This window comes from Tasmannia lanceolata, unplaced genomic scaffold (genome assembly GCF_043159265.1).
Source record: "Tasmannia lanceolata isolate RefF3 unplaced genomic scaffold, GAP_Taslan_0.1 ptg000002l, whole genome shotgun sequence".
In the NCBI taxonomy this organism is placed as follows: Eukaryota; Viridiplantae; Streptophyta; class Magnoliopsida; order Canellales; family Winteraceae; genus Tasmannia; species Tasmannia lanceolata.
In genome coordinates this window covers 49,180,946-49,199,873 of record NW_027518679.1, presented here as the reverse complement: position 1 = coordinate 49,199,873, position 18,928 = coordinate 49,180,946, and the positions used below count along the sequence as shown (strand labels likewise).

General features: G+C 38.0%; 2 protein-coding genes across 7 annotated transcripts; both read right to left on the bottom strand.

Moving 5' to 3' along the window:
• Positions 1 to 1,189: 1,189 nt before the first annotated feature.
• LOC143886294 (protein yippee-like At4g27745) lies at positions 1,190 to 3,384 on the bottom strand. Of its 5 annotated transcripts, none has more exons than XM_077390251.1 (3): positions 3,254 to 3,384; positions 2,323 to 2,490; positions 1,190 to 1,758 (listed from the first exon to the last, which is right to left on the bottom strand). In XM_077390251.1, exons 2-3 carry the CDS (start codon positions 2,413 to 2,415, stop codon positions 1,531 to 1,533), a joined length of 321 nt encoding a protein of 106 aa, XP_077246366.1. In that variant the 5' UTR covers positions 2,416 to 2,490; positions 3,254 to 3,384; the 3' UTR covers positions 1,190 to 1,530. The 5 variants fall into 5 exon arrangements, with proteins under 5 accessions (XP_077246366.1, XP_077246357.1, XP_077246380.1 ...); XM_077390242.1 differs by having other exon boundaries at positions 3,241 to 3,379; XM_077390265.1 differs by having other exon boundaries at positions 2,323 to 2,436; positions 3,241 to 3,320.
• A 5,053-nt stretch (positions 3,385 to 8,437) lies between these two features.
• On the bottom strand, positions 8,438 to 15,180 carry LOC143876639 (serine/arginine-rich splicing factor RS31-like). 2 transcript variants are annotated; one of them, XM_077378335.1, is made up of 6 exons: positions 15,038 to 15,180; positions 14,554 to 14,694; positions 10,574 to 10,686; positions 10,187 to 10,422; positions 8,993 to 9,265; positions 8,438 to 8,734 (listed from the first exon to the last, which is right to left on the bottom strand). In XM_077378335.1, the coding sequence occupies exons 2-6, from the start codon at positions 14,657 to 14,659 to the stop codon at positions 8,704 to 8,706; spliced, it is 759 nt and encodes a 252-aa protein (XP_077234450.1). In that variant the 5' UTR covers positions 14,660 to 14,694; positions 15,038 to 15,180; the 3' UTR covers positions 8,438 to 8,703. The 2 variants fall into 2 exon arrangements, with proteins under 2 accessions (XP_077234450.1, XP_077234444.1); XM_077378329.1 differs by lacking the exon at positions 15,038 to 15,180 and adding an exon at positions 10,819 to 11,342 and having other exon boundaries at positions 14,554 to 14,692.
• Between the last annotated feature and the right edge of the window lie 3,748 nt (positions 15,181 to 18,928).

The window sequence follows — 18,928 nt, the reverse complement described above, 5'->3', positions numbered from 1 at the left end:
TCTAAGAAAAGGTATTTCCCTTCATTTGAAACCATGTAAAGGTTAGGGAAATTGCATTTTAAAAAAACTCATAAGTATGATAGATCATACCAGTGCAACTAGATTAGATTCTCCGGCCATTTAGGGGTGAAAGATTCAAATGAACTTTGTGAACTGGTGCTAATAATTTAAATAGGAGTAGATTCATTCCTATGTGGCACAATATCTCAGACAAACATGCCACATTAGCAACTTGCCACCCAATTATCATTTCACAAACTATACACAACACTATACTTATTGGAAAAGTCATAGAGACTACTCCTCTTCCCTCCGTTATGATATCGTGCATTGGGAACATGCATTCCAACATCCGCCAATATCCCAACCAAAGATGAGGCCATTAGGGTGATAGGGAACGTGTACCAAACCAATTCCTCTGAAATGCAATGCTGATAAATGGCCACACAAAAACAGACAATTTATCTTCTAACCATGGCTTGCAATATCCATGAAGTAGCAAAGGGCTTTTTACAATCCAAAAAATCCTATAAATTATCTAGTTTACACATGTCATTCCTCTTGTTTTCTCTTTCTTAAGTTAGTTCTCAATCATCTGAATCAACCCTGCAATAGACCACTGGTAAAACCTACTGTCATACAAGCTGGTCATCATTGCTATTGTTATTACTTTTACGAGAAATAGTGCAGTTCCAGATCTATCCTATCATCAAATCAGTCAATATTCTTTTCAGCCGGAACACAGAAAAGTTTATTAGGAATGTATTGTTTTCACTGCACATACTAGCCCATCTTTAGAAAACACAAGTTGAATATGTAACCATATTCGCAACTCTATTTAACACTTAACACACAAGAGTTTGAACTTCCTAAAACTAAAAGGTTATTCAAGTAAAAGATGAGTGGATATTAGTACTGCTTCCTTTGAATTCATGTTTGTAGGATCGTGGTGCTACCAACTATCCCAAAACCAATTGGTGATGGGAAAGGCGTAACCAATAATTCTTTATTAAGTGAACCATCGATGTGTCTGGGGGCATTGCTGGCATACAGGGCTAGGACCACGCAGCCAACTTCCGATCTGCGTCCTAGCGCTCACCCAGGCCAACAATGTGTTACAAGCATAATCATGCCACAAAGCCTCAATTTGCAATTTCTATCTAGTAATAAATTGGCAATGGCAAGCACATCATCAACAACCACAAATTTATTCACAGAAAAATCAATGGTTTACATTACACAGCTTCCAGCACACCCTGGAAATAGGAATGCACAATCAGCAACAACTGAATCTTGCAACTGGTTAAGGTTTACATACATAATGAACATATGGATGCAACAACACATTTAGATCTCTAACGAACCATCAATTTTAGGAATCAAACGATTAACTACACCAAATCATTGGGGCTACCAGGACCATCCCTTATCCCATCGGCATCTGATATTGCTCCATTAGTATAGGGTTATTTCTTGTCTTTAGTCTTTACCACATGAGTTTATTGCTTCCGCACACATTCCCCAACATCACTACCAGTTTTCCTTGACAATCTTTGACTTCTCGAGTATAAACTTTCCTTCTTTGTACTTCTGAGTTTCCACATAAGCTCTTTCATATTTCCACCCCAACTCCTCGCCGCAATCACGACAGAAAACATCAGCAACCGTGTGCAATCCGGTCATGAGCTGCCTGTCTTCTTTCGGCCCCACAACTATGTTCATTGCATGGGAAAACAGAAAAGCCCGACCGTTTTTCCCCTAGAACAATTTTAGGTAATTCTCAACAAAGTGAAAGCATGTACAGAAATGACCCACAACAACTCTGTAAAGATAATTTAATGATATATGATCAAAGAGGAATATGCATAAATAAGATGCAGATACGGATCAATTCGTTTGAGTTTGAATCCGCATCCAATTTAAGTGGAACCTGTTTTCAGTATAAATTCAAAGAAGAGTATCACACACCTAAAAGTAAAAAACCCAGAAAAATTTTGATAGGCAAACTATATTCAATTTTCAAAAACAGTTTGCTTCTTAATTCACTCTTCTATTTTGTTTTCCTGTTCTTCGTTGGCAGATTGTATCAGTTCATTTATCAGAAACAAACCAACGAGCAAAACAAGGGCCAAGCGAAATATCATGTGTTAAGCATCTCCAAATTCCAAGAATATAATTCAACATATTACCATAAATTCGATCTTCACCCAGAATCCTTTCAAAAACATAGCTCAAAAAATTGGCTAGTAACCATCTCCAAATTACAACAAGATAATTTAATGAAATACCATCAATTGACGACCAATTAGCTACAAAGTTCACCTGAAAAGCTTTCGAAACGACATCATCATGAAGCGCAACATGGTTTCCGCATTTGCAACAAGTGTATAATCGAGGCCCGACCAATTCCGCCATCAGAAAAGCAAATTCTCTCCCCTTAATGTGTAACCAAAATCAACATCCAGCATAAACACGGGGCGGTTTCAAACTCTAAACAACACCCAAAAAATATAAAAGTGGATAAGAAATTCCAAAAATCAACATCCAGCATAAACATGGGGCAATTTCAAACACCAAACAACATAAATATAAAAATAAAAATAAAAAAATAAAAAAATAAAAAAAAACTATAAATTTTCATAGAAAAAATAAAAGTCCAATGGCAAAATCTCTCTAAAAAACAAAATTCATACATCAATTATACCTAAAATAAACTGAATGAAAAGCTTACATCCAAACAGAGAAACCAATCAACCATTTACTGTGCTTCTTCGTGATTTCTGCTTCCATTGAAGAAAAGCAATTGTGGGATATGAAGGAATGAAGAAAAGAATAATCAGGAAAGACAAAAGGACAAATTTTTAAAGATTTTAGTAAGGATTCTAAAGATAACAAAATTGAAGAAAAAAAAATAAAGTTAATAAAGACAGGGATGGCAGAAAATGGTAAAGAACTATACAGAAGAAATAAAAGAAAGGGACACACTTTTACCCAAAAAGAAGACAAACATCCATGAAATAATATCAACATCAAAGTCTAAACAACATCCAATAAGTATTCTTAATAGTTTAATAGGAATGGATAAGGATCCAAGCTGTAAAATTAAGTTCATAATATTTTTTCATGAGAAATGAAAATTGAAAATTTTAGTAAAGTGAGATGGAAAGGAAAATCAGAAAAAAGGTTGAAATTGAAAACACTGAAATTCAGGGGTATTGGAGAACATAGATAGAGTTGCACCTGTTAAACTGACCTGGAATTTCTCTGAGAACATAGAATCAGGGGTTTTTGAGAGAGAGGGAGAGAGAGGGAGAGAGTAGGGTCTTCAGACATTTGGGTTAGCTAGAATATAGAAAGTAGCTATGGAAAATCAATTAAATCCCCCTAACTTTAGAAGAATTAACAATAATACCATTTGGTATTCACAGATGTTAGCTACCTAACCTATAATGAGCCCATTATTGTCCAGGCTGGGTCCCACCTTGTCTCATACTTAAGCAGGGGCCCATCCACCGTCCGCCGGAGGCCCACTATGTAACGGCTTTCATTGGTGGCTGCGGATACCAAATGTTAGGTATCTAACCGATGCGCCAAAAGCTCTAGAGTTGATGGAAGGTGTTAGACTAGGCCCTTTAAACATGTCACATACCAGTCTAGGTCCCATCTAGTCCCATATCTGGGCAAGCCCCCCTCAGGACCCTAACAACATATCAGATAAAAGACTCAAAAAACAAAGAGAAATTTGGAGGTTTCGGTAAATTTAACTCAAGAACTTGTATATAGAAAAGTTATGCTAGGGATGTCAACGGATCCACCTATATGACTTGGTCACGATCCATTCAAATAACTTATAGGATTCAGATTGTTCTTCGGATCTACTTCTTGTGCCTGAGTCACGATCCAAATCAGACCATCCATTAGAGTGTTCTAATAGGTTCTAGTTACATTCTCGTATAGTTAAAATTCTTAGAAGAGGGTGAGAGCAAGTGCAGCCACAACAGCAGCGGGGTAGTGGGTTAGGGACTGACATGTGAATGACAAAATATTAAAAATAAAAATCATTTGCGAAAAATGCATACGCTTTATTTTTACTAAAATCCCTCTGAAATAATACTTATAGTTTTTTTAATGGCTTTTAAATTATTAAGTGATCAGTGAAAGAAATACCCCTGAATTTATTTATTTTGAAATAATACATAAAGTTAGGAAAATTGGAGGGTATTTTCATATAATAGTATGATAATTTCGGATTTAGGACTTTCCAGTACGTTAGTTGTCTCGATCCAATCATAAATAATTCAGATCCTATGATCAGGATCCCAGATATGTCCATGGATCTTGATAATATGTCTGGATCCTGTTCGTTTAAGTTCGGAATCGGATGGTCCATCGGACTGGATCCTGTTCGTTTAAGTTCGGAATGGGATGGTCCATCGGACTGCGTGATGCATTCTATCTTATGATAAGGTATTAAGAATCATTACAATACAAAAAAGAAAATGACATGGGCATATTGGTAGCGATTGACTAGGAATAGTCTTGAAAGCCTCCCCATGGGTCCGTTACATTTGGAAAATTTCCAGCCTACAAGAACTGTAACATAAAATAGTAAATGACTACCGAATGACCCTGAGAAAAGGAAAGTGGGGAATCAAGTGGGGCCACCACCTCTGCCTTGTGCTTGTAGAAGGTAGATGAGTTAGGTTAGGTTTCTTGTGGAGGAAACGAATATAGGTTTGGTATTGGTCTGATGATTTTTTTTATTGATGTTTGAATAGAGTGACAAATGATTACTGAGAAAGAAGGGAGAAGGCGAGGACATTGAGAGACTTTAATTTTGGGTCATTGCTCACTCCACGCAATCCTTATTAAGCATTTTTTTTATAGTAAAAAATGCTTCAAATCACATTTAGACGCATTAAATTAGTTTAATAAACTAATTTTCTAATTGTGCCCTTACTCTCTTTTTTTTGTAAATTATAAAATTAGAGAAATGTTAAAGTGAAGGGCGTTCTTGCAAAAAATAGCCCCAAGGGGGCCTCCATTGGATCCACGTCGCCAACATGCATGTATTACTTATTTAACTTTTACATTTGTGGCTGTCATTATAAATGTATGTTGGTGATGTGAGGCGCCGTTGCCACAGATTTTTGCAAGGACATCCTTCAATTTAGGATTCCTCATAAAATTAACCCTAAAAGGAGCGATACCCAAACACGCAATATTCCCTTCATTCCTACTCCATGTGTCTTGAAGTTGAAGATATTCTTATGATACAGGAGTTATCTATAATATATGTGTTTGATTCCCAAAATTCAATGCAAGTGGCTGTACTTGTTTGATTCTAAAATTCAAATGCAATGGGGTAATTAATTCGTCTCCTAAGATTAGGAGTGGACGTAGTTCCGGTTCAACCCAAAGAATCGAACTGGCCTATTTGGTTCGGTTCGGTTCTAGAATTTGGTGGTTCGGTTCGGGTTCCCAAAATTGGGAACCATTTTGTTTCCGGTTCAGTTCTAGGTTTGGGTATTGAAACCGAGAACCGAAACAGAACCGAACCTTTTAAGAGACTGGGTTTTAAATTTTTACAATTTTTCTTTTGACTTGAGAACCAAACCGTCTGGAAGAGTGTAGATAATGAAACAAGGGTCTGCTGCCTTATATCATTTCTTCAAGGGATCAATCTTGGCCGTTCATACTTAAAAATAGCATGATAACTGAGCCCATGCATTCCATTAATTCATCCAAAAATGGAAAAAAAATAATAGAAAAAGGTAGGGTAAGCCCATAACCAATTAAGTTCGGTTCTGGCTACCTAGGATTGGATTCTAGGCGATTGAGAAGAACAACGGAAAGACTTCTTCGCTCTTTAATAAGTTACAAAAATGCATTTCTAAATGAAGAGGAGAAAAGGAATGCAAATGGCAAGAATAAAACAATAGACATTCGGTCAAACAGCAAAGAGCACGAACAAGAACCAATGCATTGATAGAGAGTAGGCAACTAAAAAGAAATGCTCACTAGCAAGTATGATTCCATTTCTTCTGTAGTTCTCATTCTTGGGTAGAATTACAATCAAAGATAACTAAAAACAAGGTCAAACTAAAATAATGTAAAATAAGATCGGTTGTTGAATGGTTTAGTTATTTCAAAAACGGGTGTAAATAAACTAGAGCGCTGATATTCTCGACGGCCGCCTAATGTTAAACGTTAGGATTTAACGTATATGTCACTTTCCCACCATTTGACTGGTCTCCCTCCCTCTCTCTCTCTCTCTCTCTCTCTCTCTCTCTCTCTCTACACACACACAACAGGAACAGTTGGTGGGCCCAACAGAAACCGTTGGTGGAATGGTGGGCCCATCTTTGAACAACGTAGGCCCCGCCCATACCACACCATAGGATAATCCAAACCGTCCATTTGATGGGCCATAAACATAAATAGGTTGCGTCCCAAAATATCATTTCCATAGGCTGATCCTAGCCATCCGATCTAAATAGAAATTACATCTTATGCAACCTCTATAGATTGTAGGGTTGTAATCATATGGAAATGATTTTTGGGGCACAACCTATTTACATTGTGGCACATCAAATGAATGGTTTGGATCATTCTATGGAGTTGATCGTAAAGTAACATTAAGGCCCGTCTACAACATAGGACGATCCAAGCCGTCCATGGTTTGGATAATCCTATGGAGTTGGTCGTATAGTAACATTAAGGCCCAATCGTAGGCCCCGCCGATATTTTTTTTCAAATTGAAGCGTACCGTCCACAACATAGGATGATCCAAGCCGTCCATGGTTTGGATCAACTATGGTGTGGTTCGTACAGTAACATTAAGGCCCAATGTAGGCCCCACCCATATTTTTGAAAACGAAGTGTATCGTCCAGACCATAGGATGATCCGAGCCGTCCATTTGATGGGCCATAACGTAAATGGGTTGTGCCCCCAAAAGGGTTGGCCCATCAAATGAATGGTTTGGATCATCCGGTGGTCGTACAGTAACATTAAGGCCCGTCCACAACATAGGATGATCCAAGCCGTCCATGGTTTGGATAATCCTATGGAGTTGGTCGTACACTAACATTAAGGCCCAATCGTAGGCCCCACCGATATTTTTCAAATTGAAGCGTACCGTCCCCAACATCGGATGATCCAAGCTGTCCATGGTTTGGATCATCCTTTGGTGTGGTTCGTACCAATTAGGCCCCACCCATATTTTTGAAAATGAAGTGTACCGTCCAGACCATAGGATGATCCGAGCCGTCCATTTGATGGGCCACAATGTAAATAGGTTGTGCCCCAAAAATCATTCGTAGGATGATCACAACCCTACAATCTATGGAGGTTGCATAAGATGTAGTTTCTATTTAGATCGGAGGGCTAGGATCAGCCTATGGAAATAATATTTTGGGACGCAACCTATTTACGTTTATGGCCCATCAAATGGACGGTTTGGATTATCCTATGGTGTGGTATGGGCGGGGCCTACATTGTTCAAAGATGGGCCCACCATTCCATCAACGGTTTCTGTTGGGCCCACCAACTGTTACTGTTGTGTGTTGTGTGTGTGGAGAGAGAGAGACCGGTCAATCGTGGGCAAACGTTAGCCAGCCGTCAAAGGGGGGCGGGGCGGAATATCAGCGCCCATAAATTATAGACGTGTATTTCTTTTCATTGTCATTTTTTTTCTGTGAAAAACGTTTTCCGGTAAAGTTTATAATCCAATATTTTCTAGGGAAATGTTATCAGCACTACTGTATTTTGATGAGGGCACTCCTCACTTTATTAAAAGTACGGTATGGCCCGCACCATAGGATGATCCAAACCGTCCATTAGATGGGCCACAACCTAAATGCCAAAATTTATTTCCATAGGTTGATCCTAACCCTCTATAGATAGGAGGGTTAGGATCAACCTATGAAAATAAATTTTGGGGCACAACCTATTTAGGCTGTGGCCCATCTAATGGACGGTTTGGATCATCCTATGGTGCAGGCCATACCATACTTTTAATAAAGTGAGTAGTGCACGCATCAAAATACATTAGTGCTGATACATTTCCCTATTTTCCATGATAGCTTTTGTTACATCTCATGTATAACGTGGAAGGGGGGATCAATTTCAACTCATATTCTGATATGGTGAGGCCCATCATCTCACACGCTTGCATAGTATGGATGGGGCTCACCATTTGACACCCATAAGCGGGCCATAGGAAGATGCATTGATCCCAATGAGAGATTTTGTGCTTAATCTCAAGTTCGCAAAGTAGGTTAGGAGGGCATTGTTTTCCGAGTAAAGAACATCATTTTCCGGAGGAGTTACAAACAAGAAATGGGGGCAAGCCATTGTGATTGAGAGTTTAGTGCATGGATACAAGTGAAATAGATGTACAGCCACATGCAAGCACACTGATTGACAGCGAAAATATAAGGCCTAACAAGCTTTTAGTTTATTTACTATCCTGATATCCTCCTCTGATTAACATAAGCTTTACTTGAAATAGAGACAACAGTAAGAACTCATAGCCACACTTCTACTAAACGTTGAGCTAAGAGACATCATTCAACAGCTGAACAGTGAACATAACGAAATTATAACATTAAAAAAACTAACAACAAAGGAAGTGCAGCTAGTGTAAGCCATTCGAGTTCCACTCTTACTTGTTTTGTATAAACCCCCTCCTGCAACCTCCTTCAACTCCTTGACCTTCGAACAGGCGATAGGCTGTTCACCAGAGAAAAAAAAGAATTACTTCCATGATTCAATGAGTTTTTATATTGTGACGCCCACGATATTTTATCTAATGACAGCACTCTATAAGTCGCTGTCTTTGGATCAGATATCAAGTACGGAACCTTTGCTCATATAATTTCATTGATTGAACAAAACAAAAACAATATAGAAACACAGTCCACAAAGCACTCATAACTAGGACTCAGATTATGAAAGTAAAAGGCATCAGAGTTCCTGATCTTATCTCACCTTGGATATCTGCCGTAATCGGGGCTGCGGTTTCTGTCATATGCCACCGGTCCATTGTCTCTATCATAGACAGGACTACGAGCATGACCATAATCAGGGCTGGGTCGACCCGGACCCCTGCGGTGCACAGGACTAATAGACCGACCATATGGACTATCCCCACCACGCCTCCCATAGTCGCCGCCGCCTCTTCTGGGGCTGTCACGTCGATCACCCCGCTCACCATCATCCCTCAGTGCATATTCCACGGACACCACCCTGTCTAATATCTTGCTGCAAAATAGAGAAACAAAATGAAACTCAGGAAACGTCATGCAAGCTTTACACATTTCCCTATATAGATTAGACATCACTCAAATCACAAACACTTCAATAAGTAAGCAAACCATCAAGCTGGTGAATGCACTGGGAAGGGGCGAGGACATTATCTTCTAAGAAATGAAGAATGCAATTTTGAATATTTTACAATTCAACAAGCAGTTGACCGATTCAGTCTACAATTATGCAACTCAAGTAATCATCAAGTTGTAAAAAAACTGGAGGCTCAAGCTGGTAACATTCCAATTCTTAATTCATATGAAAGTCTAAAACATATAGCTACACCAACATCCCTGAAATATAAAAACGTATGGAGATTGATCATAGACAGAGAAAGTCAGGAGGTGCAATAAAAACAACTTGAAAGTATTATGAGCAGGGTGTCTGTGATAAAATAATACATAAATATATCAGCAGCTTAACAACAAATGAAACTTATGGGTTCATGACTATTACATGTTATGAGCAGGGTGTCTGTGAAGAACCATCGTTCACTTATTAAGCTCTAGAAATGATACTGACTATTACATTTGATGAATAAAACAGCAGGTTAACAACAAATCACACTTATGGGTAATCATATTGAAACAGCCTTTAAAGACTATATAATATCAGAAGTTGAAAATTTTATGTGGATACTTCACTATTATCAGGTGCTGAATAGAACAGAAGCTCAACACAAATCAAGTTAATGGATATATTGAAACTACCAAGCATTTACAACCTCTGATATGAAAAGTACAAAATTTCTAGAAGCTTCAAATTGTTTAAAATTTTAGAAAACCCAAGCCCATCAAAGAGCAAAATAAAATGCCAAAAAAACTCAACAGTTGGCATAAAAAATACATGGTTAAACAACAGAGGACGGCAACTAACCTCATGTGAGTGCACTCCAGGGCCTTTGTGGCCTCTTCCTGTGTTTCAAACTGCACAAATGCAAAATTCCTCCGAATCCGCACGTGTAGAACCTTCCCATACGGTTCAAAATGCCTTTCAATGTCTCGAATCCTTGTATGTATTGGATCAAAGTTGATCACAAACAGAGTTTTAGTGGGCCTCATGTTAGCCACAGCCTTAGAGCCATCACGGTGCCGTGGTCCACGCTCACCTTGCTGAAAGAAAATAATTAAGCACAACCAAAATCCAGGTTCAATGCTTTGCCCAATGAGTTAATACCCAATATTACAACAATTGATGATAAACATTTAAAAAAAAAAGAAAACAGAACAGTAAGAACATTAAACAAGAAGAAAAAAATATTACCCTGGCCCACTCCACCGAGAGCCTGCGTTTACTATAACCAAAAGGTATATCATCAAGACCCCTAATCGCATCTTCAGCATCACGCTCATCATCAAAATAAACAAATGCAAAGCCTGCAAGATTATAGCATAATTAGAAAGAGTGGCAACAGACAAAGCTAGGCCATTGTTTCGGTTGACCGGGTTATCAACATGACAACCAAATTAGTATTATTTTCCGATGAGAACAGAAGAATAATACAACACCTGCAAATACGTGAAGGCCTGATGCACATAAGGATGGATGGATGTCTATAAAGGAGCCCTTGAATGATGAACTAAAGCATGTCATAAAAGTTAAACCCAAATAACTCAGAAGGCATTGCCGAGCAGGCTTCACCATTCGTAGAGGAAATGTGCAGTCAGCAGGGCATGGTGATTTGAGGTCAATAATGTGCAGACACCTCAGAGGTCAATAATGAAGACCTTGCATGATGAACTAAAGCATGACATAAAAGTTAAATCCAAAGAACTGAGAAGTCATTGCCGAGCATGCTTCGCCACTTGTAGAGTAGACGTGGAGTAGGCATGGCATGACGAATGGATTCCCCTATATTCATTGTTGTAAAATTGCAACTTTTGGCAATGTAGGGTTGAGTGACAGATGGTGTGAAGGAAATGAGGAATGCCAGTTGTGAAGGGAAGGAGCATGTGTGCTGGCAGGAAAGTTTCCTTTGACATGGAAGGTTTTTGCACATAAGGTGGTGAGAGCCCAGATAGAGCTTGGTTTCCTGCGTCAAAACAAACATTTAAATACGAAGTATTTTTTTTTCCTTTTGATCTTTTTATAGAAACTGCAACATCGCTGTTATCAGATTTCATTCTTTGTCATGAAACAGACACAGGATATGTAGACACAAACCTAGTGCAATTCACTGATTTTATAGAAAGAATAAGATGTTGAAATTGAGTAAAAAAAAATTTTTTTTTTTAAAATGTTATCAGCATCAAATCAGCCTAACGATGAAGGCCATAAATAATAATTTACATATAAATACAGGTACACTGGTTAAATGCTTAAGCCCAACTGCATAATGCAAGGACAAAACCCCTACAAACCAAATTTGTGGTCAACAGCAAATCAGCTTAACCAATAGGCAATGAAAATAATTGAAAAATAAAATCAAGTACACTGGTTAACTGCGTAAGTCCAACTGCAAAATGCAAGGACAAAATCCCTAAAACCTAAGGCATTTTGTTAAGGGTGCAGACTTGGCACAAATTGGCATCTCAGATGCATTGTTTAAAAAAAAAAAGGATGAAGAAACACATTGTTCAAAGAACTCAAGCTACTCAAAACCAATATTGTTAGCAGTACGTATAGTCAACTTTCCCCGACAAGACTGTTTTGATTTGGGAACTCAAAGAGAGCAAACAACAGCAAGAAGTAGTCACTAATTCAAAATCTTGGTCAAAGAATGAGAGCAAAAGACATGGTGAGACCAACCCTATTTCCAAAATCTCCAGGAAAGCTAGAAAAACAATTTAGAAACACGAGTGATTAACACCCAATTCAACCAGCGGAACCCGGACAGATACCACTTTGAGTTCTATATAAGGTTAAAAATTGGGAAGAAACACCATGTCATAGACTTTGTAGCATGTAAAACAAAAATAATCTTCCTAATAAATTGGGGTTGAATACATATATTCGAAAAGAAGGCTGGACAAACATAAAAAAATAGGAGCAGACAAATCTGAAACAGTTCTACGATGGTAAATCAAAAGAACTGACCCAAATCTAGGAGCTCAAACAACTAAGACACATTAAGGCTTTAATGCTATTCAAGATTCAATAAGAAGACTTAAAATTTAATAAACGTGATAAGATAAGAATAGCCCATATATGGAAAAAACCTTATTATGAAAACTTACAACTAATTCCCGAAACTGCACAATGCAAAAGTCGTCATTTACTCGGCCAACCTCACAAGGAAACTTGCAAAAGCAAATGCCAAACACAAAGTACATAGAGAACAAAAAAAGGAAAATACAAGCAAGGTTTCAGATTTCGATTTCTTTATGTGTTTCGGTCCTGATCGAAATGGAAACATGTCGGTTTCCGATAAAAAATTCCGTAAAATATCTTGTAAGATTATGAATCATATAAAATGATAGAATAACATGTAAAAACCATTACATGAGCAAAAAAAATAACACTATAATGGTATGACAACACTGAACACCAAGTGATATGCCATGTCGTGCATGTCTAATAATTCAATACATAACACATTTAATACACATTTTATATGTAACTTATTAAATGTTTACACGAAATAGATATACCACATTTCATATGAAATTTAAAAAAATGAAATTTTACAATGCATACTAGTATCATATACCACTGGTAAACTTCTTTTTTTTTTTTTGATAGGTAGACCACTAGTAGACTTTTGGCTTTGATTTCGCTATATGCTTCGTTTTTTACATGTGGTTCTGTAGGGAAGGAAATGGAAACATTTCAGACATTTTGTATCAGTTTCGATGGAAATTGAAAACTATGAATGAAAGCTTGGCAACTTAGTAAGGTGTGGCGTGCAAAATTAGTATTCAGAGGACAAATACACGCTAACTGCTACAAACAAGCAAGGCCCGCCATGCAAATACGCATAAAAATTCTGGAAACATTTTTTGAGAAGATAAGGAGAAGCAATACAGACTGAGAACTACGGCAACAAAAAGTTGATTCATCAGCATCAGTTATTTGAGGGCTGTAGCAGTAGACAAAGAAAACAATCCTATACACCCACAATGGTTGAAAACGGGAACCTGTAGTAGTAGACAAAGAAAATAACAATAATGATGATAATGACGGAAATTAAAAAAGCTAGCCCTCATAAAAATCAAAATGGTACATCAGTAACATAAACCAACATTCATTTATCATCCAGGGGTAAAAGAATCAAGAGAAGTCAAGGCCCTGGCCTTTCTCCAATGTTTGAAGTTATTTGATCCATATGACGTATAAAAAGAACCGGTCTAACCCATCAAATGACTTCATATAGCTAAAAGATCATGTAACCAGAACAGCCTCGAAATTACATACAACAGAAGCACAAGAACAGTTTCTTGTAGAACGACATTATGATGGACCATCAAGATAAATACAAGAGAAGGGATGACATGTATTGGGCGAATCTAGCACATGTAGATTCACAAAAAGGAAAATTTCTATCTACTTAATCTGTGTGAGCATGTCCCTTGAACAATTTAAAATCACAATCTGCATATACACATTCTACATAATAATCCCATACACCCACAATGGATGAAAATGGGTGCCTGTAGCAGCAGACAAAGAAAATAACAATAATAACAATAATGATGATGATGATGACAGGAATGCAAAAGCTAGCCCTCATAAAAATCAATAAGGCCCTGTATGATATGCTGGAATTTTCTGAAAAAAGTTTGGAAAGCAAATTTATTTTTGTAAAATTGCCCACTTTTTTGCACAAGAAATAAAATAATTTGAACCAACCTTTTTCAGTTTTTATTTAGAGGGACCTCCAATTGCCTATGATATTCCTCTAAGATAACCATAATCATATAATTTCCATCTAAATTATGGTAAGAAAAAAAATTTCCAGAGAAAAAATATTCCATCAGAAATGTTTTTCTTGCAATCCAAACAGGGCCTAAGGATAAATCCAAAACATAAACCAATCACGTCAATGCCCACTGACTTGAGTCGCTTGACAAGTATTCACCAGACATGTTGAGCATCAAACTAAAGAATGGGTTAACAAATCTAATCTAAACAAACTAAACTACAAATAGATCAGCAAAAGCATTCTATACAATTTTCACCACAAAAATTTCCATAAAGATCGCCATATTTCAATTCATTCTACAAAAGTAATGAAACTAAAAGAGCAGACGCCAAATAATAAGATCATGTCCACCAATCGATAGCAGATCAAAAGAAAGATTTACCAGATTTAATATCCACACGATCAACTCTTCCATATTTAGAGAACAAGCGATCCAGATCAGATTGGCGCGTCTCATACTCAAAATTACCGCAGAATACAGGCCTCATCCTTGCAATGTTTCTCAAAAAGTACAGGAGAAAATCTAAAATACAGAATATAGTGAGCAAAACCTGAAAAAAAAAAAAAAAAACTAAGCACAAGACGGATGAAGAAAAAAACAACGAATCTATGCCTGTAGAAGAAGAAATACAAGGGCAAGACAAAATTGGGGGAAAATAAAACCCTAATAAAAGGAAAACTCTAGTATTGCTTTCATAAAATGGCAAAACCATGTGTGATAGAACACAAAGAACCCTAACACAGCGAAAAGGATATAAAAACCCTAATCGCCAAATAAAAGCAATATTAAAACCCTAATCATCACAGCAAAACCATATAAAAAACCCTAGTCCCCATATAAAAACCCTAAGAGAGAGAGAGGATACCTTTGTCTGGAAGTAAAACCCCAATCGCCAAGAGGATTGAAGGTGAAAATGAAAGGCGAGATGCGTTTAAATAGACGACGGGGCTTAATCTTGAGGCTAACTTTACACCAAATTTACAGTGAGATGATAAATTCGCACCCCCCGTAGGATGATTCACACCATTGTAACGTGAATTGCGGCAGACTTAAACGCTTTTTGACGTGTACAAGTGGTGCGAATCATCGTACAGAGGGCGCGAATTTATCATTTTCCAATTTAATATGTTGTATGTGTTTGCCTGAAGTGCATTATAATTTTTTTTTAGAGGTACAGTGTGGCCTGAATCATTGTATGATCCAAACCGTTCATTTATATTGTATCCCTGGATCATCTCCATAGGATGATACTAACACCATGAGTGTAGACATTTTTATAACATATCGAAGGATTAGGACCATCCTATGGAGATGATCTACTAAGTACAACCTATTTACACTGTGGCCCAACAAAGAGTCCCTTTGAGAGGGAAAAAAAGCCTTCTGTTTCAGGCTTTCTTTAAATTTGAGAATTGCAACAAACCCATTTGGAAGCCGACAACAGATGGTCCATCTTCTGTCCGCAGTGCATAGAACAAAATTCGAACTCCAGCTCGGGCTAAATCAGTGTGGTTCTCGGAGCATACTCCTAGGCACACCATTGTAAGATGGAGAGCATTCCTTAAAAAACTTCCTACTAAGGACCATGCCATATTCCTTAATTCTGGGATTGATGACAACTGCAGCCTTTGCTCGGCTGAGAAGGAAACGACAGATCACTTATTTTTCCATGTAGCTTCTTGATGCAGTGGAGCCTAGCATCATTCCTTCCAAGGTAAGATGGTGGGCTATAGTATGGCCGATCCAAGGGCTGAGAATAACTTGTTCTAAAAAGTGGCCTAGTTTGCTTTGAATACCTCGTTAGGACACCGATAAGTGCATTTACATAAGCATAACTAAGTTAGTATTACATTTCATTGCATTTAGATTAGCCCATTTACTTTTCATTTGAATTTACATGTCATCTGTAGAGGGAGATATCAATAGCTTTCCCTCTTCATTTTTGAGCTCAGATCTAGCAATTTTCATTTAAAACTTTGAGAGGGGTTTTTGGGCGAAAATCTTTTCTTTGTAGAGATCAACTAAAGCAGAGGATGACAAATTTTAGATTTCACTAATTCTTGGATGATTTATAATAGAGCTCAAGCTGTGCTTATATTGAGCACATACATGATAAACATAGAAAGAGATGAAGCAAACTATGGAAAGAGATAATTATGGAATATTCTAATCTAATCTACTTACTAATTAAATCTAGCTGCCTATTCTAGTGGGTTGCCCCATTAACTAACTTGCCTAATCTCCCACAAGAAGATCCAACAGTGAATCTACACCTAATCCAATGGTGGATCTCACATATTCTAACAGAGGAGGTTAGAGAGCTTGTTCTTTAAGCTTTTATCCTTCTTGTTGTTCAATTCCTTCCTTGGCTCCAAGGAATGGATGCCTCCTCCGTTCAGCTCTTCTATTGAAGGAAATTTTTGTCTGAGTACTGAAGAAAAACCCCACCTAACTGTTCATGAGATTTCACATTGTTTTTGTTGAATGTAACTGAAATTCTAACATCAAGATCCTCCACAATTTACATGTCTTGTTAAGAATTTCTTTTATGATGTTTTGGATCTATTGATTCACGAGCTATGTGTGTGGAATTTTAACTCAAGTGACGAGGAAAACATGAGATCGGCCTCCAATTTGAACAATACAAGCTTGCTCTGACTTGTAGCATCAAATTCATCTAAGGATTAGCAACAAGAATCGTGCATGCAAATTTAGGTGGTTCTAGATAACTATCTTGTGAGAGCTCCTTCTAATGGAATTAGAAATTTCATTACTATCTCTTCATATTCATTAGATCTGATGTGTACAGTGTTGTTTTACCAAGAATGAGTCATTAGAGATTGGTGCTATCACTACTTCATGCCAATTACTTGAGCTTTTGTTCCTGTGCATTTCTTTCGTGGAATTTTCTTCATTTCTTCAAGTTTCGCAAGGAGTTGGATCCATTATCACTTGAGAGTAATTGCAAGGAGTTAGGACAACAAAGTACCTCGAAGAAGAAAACAGAGTGATTACGTGGGTTAAAAGTAGTTCTTGAAAGCTTTGACTTGAATTCCTAAGAAACTGCATGCTAATCTTGATAAAATGCACAGTTTTGTTGGTTGAAAAAAGTGTTGCATACCTAATGTTTGTGCAAAATTCCATGAGGGTTAATCGTGTACAAAATGACCATTTGGAAACCACCATCTTATCAATTGTCTGCTCATTACCATTGCATCAAAAGTGGTATCGGAGCTGGCTTGTGGGGCTTCTCAGCTCTACAAATCCGAGATCAATTTTCTTAAAGTGTGTTGAGCAGAGTTGCAGATTTTTGTGCTAGTTGCTCCCTTTTCTATTAGTACTCGGTATGTTTTGGATACTTGCTATTGTTGCTGAAATTTCTTTGAAGGAGTCACTTTTGGTTCTTGGGTCCCAGTTTGCAGTTCTGGGTTCCCAACCACAGGTTCTGGATTATTGGTTTCTGATTGGTGACTCTTGTTCCAAAAAGGATGTTTCTAGTAGCCAAGAGTGGTTTTCGGGTCCCTTGAAGTTGATTTCAGATTTCCGGTTGCTGGTTCTGGTTTGTGGGTTGCTTGAAAAGTGGTTTTTTTGGCTCTAGGAAGATTGTTCTTGGTAGCCAAAGTGATTTCCGGTTCCCAAAAAGTAAGGTAGTTCCAGTTCCAAGAAATGGCTTCCGGTGGAGCTTTTCCTGAGTTTTGATGATTGGATCTTCAAGATCGTGTGCTGTCGCAAAAGGCAGGTGCCGAGCTATCGGACTTTATCCTTGGGACCTCTGTCTGACCTAATTGGGGCTTATTCGGAAGGTTTTGGTGAGCTCGGATGGTTTTGGATGTGGGCTTGGTTGTCGGTTGACTTGATTATTGGGCATCTTTGTTTTCTTGAAAACCTAGAGAAATGTTGAGAGAGATATCGAGAGAAGGACTTAAAGAAGCTTCAGGACTCATCATAAGATTCATCATCGCAACAACCTATCATTAGTTCGGGGTGTTTACAATGAGCTACAACGTAAATAGGTTGGGCTTCAAAATCTCATTTCCATAGGATGATCCTAGCTCTCCAAACTAAAGAGAATATGCATATTATGGGAACCTATATAGATTGGAGGGTTGCGATCATCCCATGGAAATGATTTTTGGGGCACAACCTATATACATCGTGGCCCATCAAATGGACGGTTTGGACATCCTATGGTGAGGGTTATACAATAACATTAAGGCCCAGTTGTAGGCCCCACCCATATTTTCAAAATAAACGGTACAGTCCACACCATAGGATGATCCAAGCCGTCCAATTGATGGGCCGCAACGTAATTAGGTTGTGCCCCCAAAATCATTTCCACGGGATGATCACAACACTCCGATCTATAGTGTTTCCATAATATGCAATTTCTCTTCAGATCGATGAGCTAGGATCATGCTGTGGAAATGTTTTTTTGGGCACAACCTATTTACGATGCGGCCCATCAAATGGACGGTTTGGATCATCCTATGCTGTGAGTTGTACAGTTTGGATCTCCCGGTTATTTTGATCATTTACATGATTTACGTGATAAGGGTGGGTGTGTATACTTTGTCATATTGCTACGGTGTAGGAGAGCAACTCGGGTCGGGTTGAGGCCAACCTGACGATAGGATATCCAAACCATCCATTCGATGGCCCACAAGCACCCCAAAATGTCATTTCCAAAGGATGATCCAAGCCCTCCGATCTAAAAAGAAACTGCAAGTTATGGAAACCCCTATACATTGGAGGGTTG